General features: G+C 36.7%; 1 protein-coding gene across 2 annotated transcripts in view; it reads right to left on the bottom strand.

The window, feature by feature from the left end:
* Positions 1-1,477: 1,477 nt before the first annotated feature.
* LOC100533557 (programmed cell death 8) overlaps positions 1,478-3,593 on the bottom strand; it is a 16,922-nt gene continuing 14,806 nt past the window's right edge. For both annotated transcript variants that reach the window (XM_013090434.2, XM_005112456.3), the window contains one exon: positions 1,478-2,615. In XM_013090434.2, the coding sequence (XP_012945888.1) occupies positions 2,514-2,615 (102 nt within the window). In that variant the 3' untranslated portion in view covers positions 1,478-2,513. The remainder of the gene's footprint in view (positions 2,616-3,593) is intronic.

The raw sequence follows: 3,593 nt of genomic DNA on the forward strand, positions 1-3,593 counted from the left end.
AATAAGAATTTTTTCAGGAAAACAAAGTTGTGGAGCACATGTTCACAGTAGCAGCCTTGATGTAGCCTTCAGACATTAGCTAAAAAACATGTAATTAAAATAAGCCTTTTTTTACGGGTACTTGAAAAAGTGTTTCTTTGAACATCGAATTTTCCTGACTTCAACTTCAACTAGCCAAGAAGTACGCTTTGTGAAAAAATACAACTTCTGAACTGGCGTCTGTGGTGAAGGGGTTATGCGCTTCGCTGTTGCATGCAGGAGTCCTGAGTGAAGGGAGTTTTTATTGAGTATCTTGGTCTTTCTACTAGGATCGTGTATCCCTCTCAGCCCTTGTTGGCTCTGACGGGCAGGGTGGAAGCCCGCCACCTGCACGATCTAAAGAGGTCAGTGGCGTAAAAACACTAGAAAATGGAAAGCGAGAAACATCCTCTGAAAATTTTAGATAGACTCCTTATTTCTACGAGCAAAAGAACTCATCACTACTGTCAGGTCACAAGGTGGCCTTAGTACAAAGAAATACAGTCCAGCATGCCCATAGCGAAATCAGTGAGACACGGAAATCTTTTCCTTATTGCCTTATGTATGAATTTTGCCATGTACATTTAAGGGGATCCACTGGTCAGATCAGTAAAAATTTTGAAAAAATATCAGTTTTCGGATTTTGGAGTATCCTAATAGATATCAATATCAAGGATCCATCTTTAGAAGCCTAATTCCTTTATCAAACTTATAAATAGCTGGAAAATGCATTTAAGAGAGGCAGCAATGTAGGAAAATCTTCACCAAAAATTATCTCTTTGCAGTTTTCTCAGAATTGTATATCTGACCAGATTGCAAAACTATATTGAGTAGATCTCAGAAAGTTACTGTCAGAAGTGTTTCACATTTGGACACAATCTTTTATACACATTTCTCTATAACTTTACAGGAGCATTTTTGCTGTTTATGGTACACATTTGGAGTTTTAGGCCTGTTTTATTTGACAAAATCTTAAAACATTGGAGACCTGAATGTAGTGCATAGCAAGGACTGTAAGGCTCACAAGTCAGTACAGAAAATTCAAATTTGGCTCTGTAAGGTTGTTCTACCTACCAACAGTAATCGCCATGCCAAATATTAGGCTTCTATCTTGATGAGTGTTGATGATTGACAAAATATAAAATTGGTTTTAAAAATGCTGAATCAATCCTTTATTTTTGATGGCTCGAGATTATTAAGGCTAAAATTTGAATTTTTTGCTTGGTAACCTTTTTTTGTACTATGTCACCCCCTTTGATGCAGAAAAGCAAGCGTTAGACCAAAAACTATAGCATTTGGGTGTTGACCATAGCCACACCCCCTTAAATACAAAGAAAATGCAAGTGTAAGAAAAATGTTGGGACCTGAAAATCTCATTGTTTTGTGCCAGTTTCGCTATGTGCACGCTAGACTGTATTGCTGAAGTCAGTTCATGAAAGCTGAAATCAGAACAAAATGATGAAATATCAACTCTGAGGAAAACTCCCGTGTTTATTTTGTATTTCAACAATAAACAAGTATCACTCATTTTTCAAAAAACATCAATTTGCCTCTCAATATATGCATTATGGGCAAATACTGAGACAACTGCCCTGACTATTATAACTCTTCACACATTTCTAAACTATACTCTCGGCGATCGTTTGAGCACTTGATAAACAATTACTGAAAACAGTATCACACGCCACTGGCTCACCTGGAATAACAATGCTAGAAATATCTTTGCTACATCTTTAGCACTCAACAAGAAAACAATTGCTAACCACGTGGAGAGCCCGTGCATGTATGCACCATCCACAGCACCGTGTGCCGCTTCTTTAAAACACGAGACATACACAAAAATATCGGCAATATACACACACCCATTTTCCTTGTAACAGATAGGTCTATTTTAAATGCAAGTTAATTGATCAAGGCATAACTACTACATACACACACAAGTTCATGTGCATTGTGAACACATTTCATCCACTTTCTGTCTCCCGGTTTAGACGGAACCCCAGGAAAATCAAATGTTTAAATACTGGAACTATTTACTCTTTCTTTCACTATACTATGTATACCAGTTCCTATGATCAGTCTAGACGGCTAAGTTTGAAAATACAAAAACTGAACAGATGACATAAAGTGTGGTAAGGGAAACAATAACCAGTTGACTGAAACGAGAAACTGACAAACCAGACAGACCTTTTTATACCCCTCTATTCTTGTCAAAAGGAAGACTTTAGTTGCCAAATTTAGAGAGAATGAGTCCTTTTCGGACTTCATATTCTATTCTAAATTGAAAACTATGCACACTTATGTGATTGTACTTCCGTGAAAAGACAATCATAACAATATTCTCATCAGAGCAAATTTGGTATATTTCAGATTCTTGAATGATGACAAAAATCTTTTTTTTTAAACGTTGCAGAATAATTTAAAACATTCAGCACTTATATAGCACTCATTGATAAGGGAATACTATGCATGTAATTCATCAAAAGGAGAGCCAGCTAGCTCTCTCCCGCTGCACTCTGCTCGGATTGTGTGTCGTAGATGTCAAACAGCTTGGCCACTTCGTAGAGATCCTCATTCTTAGCACCGTCTTTCAAAACCTGACAATGATAATAAGCATTACTCAATTTACTGACAAAGTTCAAAGCATATTTTTCTTGCCCTGTTTTATTAACACTAAGAGTCTTAAAATAATTTCAGCTTATGGACGCTCACTACACAGCCCACATTTGTTGGAATTATACTATTCGGCATGGATAACTCAACTCAAACACAAACACATCGGGAATTGACAAATGTGTTCAACACCTCCATATTTTGAGTTAAATGATAATGAAAAATTAAAGAGATGTCAGTTTGGAAACATGAAATTGAATGAGCTATCCGTGCCCTACAGAATTTTGCTCTCTACTGCATGGCGTCTGGCTTTGAAATGACTATCTTGTAGATCGTGAAACCCGTTCAAAATAAACATTCTCCACTTAAACCTCCAAATCTGCCAACCACCCATAATGTGTTTCATTTACACAAGTTGTCTTGCGTTACGTATTCCATTTTATGTCATTAAGTAAGGCAACAAGTCTACTTTGTAAATACCGGTATTTGTTTTAGTTTCACACAGTGAAGTCACATTCACAAAAGGAAGAAATTCTTTGGATAAAATGTGCAAATTTACTCGCAAATCATCAGAACAAAAAACCTGAAAAGGGGAATAATATCCCTGGACTGAGAGCTAAAGGGATTTGTTTGAGGGAAGAGAAGTCAATCGACACAATAATAATGGTCATTAAGTGAAAGGAAACAAGACAGTCAGAAACAACAGAAGGAAAGAAAAGAAGTTGGAGCAATCAGAGTCAGAGACACCCTCCAACCACCTGCAGCCCACAAAGGAACTAGAATATTTAAGTGAAGAAATACAAACATTTCGAAAAGGATAAGTTGACATGACAGACATTAGGTTCAACAGAAGGTAGGCCTACCATAGTGACAAGGTAAAAAAAAAAAGAGGCTGATATTCTTGATATTAACAATAAGTTGGGAAAAATAATAAAGGCCAGTCTTGATTTAAAATATATCCC

Source organism: Aplysia californica, unplaced genomic scaffold, assembly GCF_000002075.1.
Source record: "Aplysia californica isolate F4 #8 unplaced genomic scaffold, AplCal3.0 scaffold01279, whole genome shotgun sequence".
Taxonomy (NCBI): Eukaryota; Metazoa; Mollusca; class Gastropoda; order Aplysiida; family Aplysiidae; genus Aplysia; species Aplysia californica.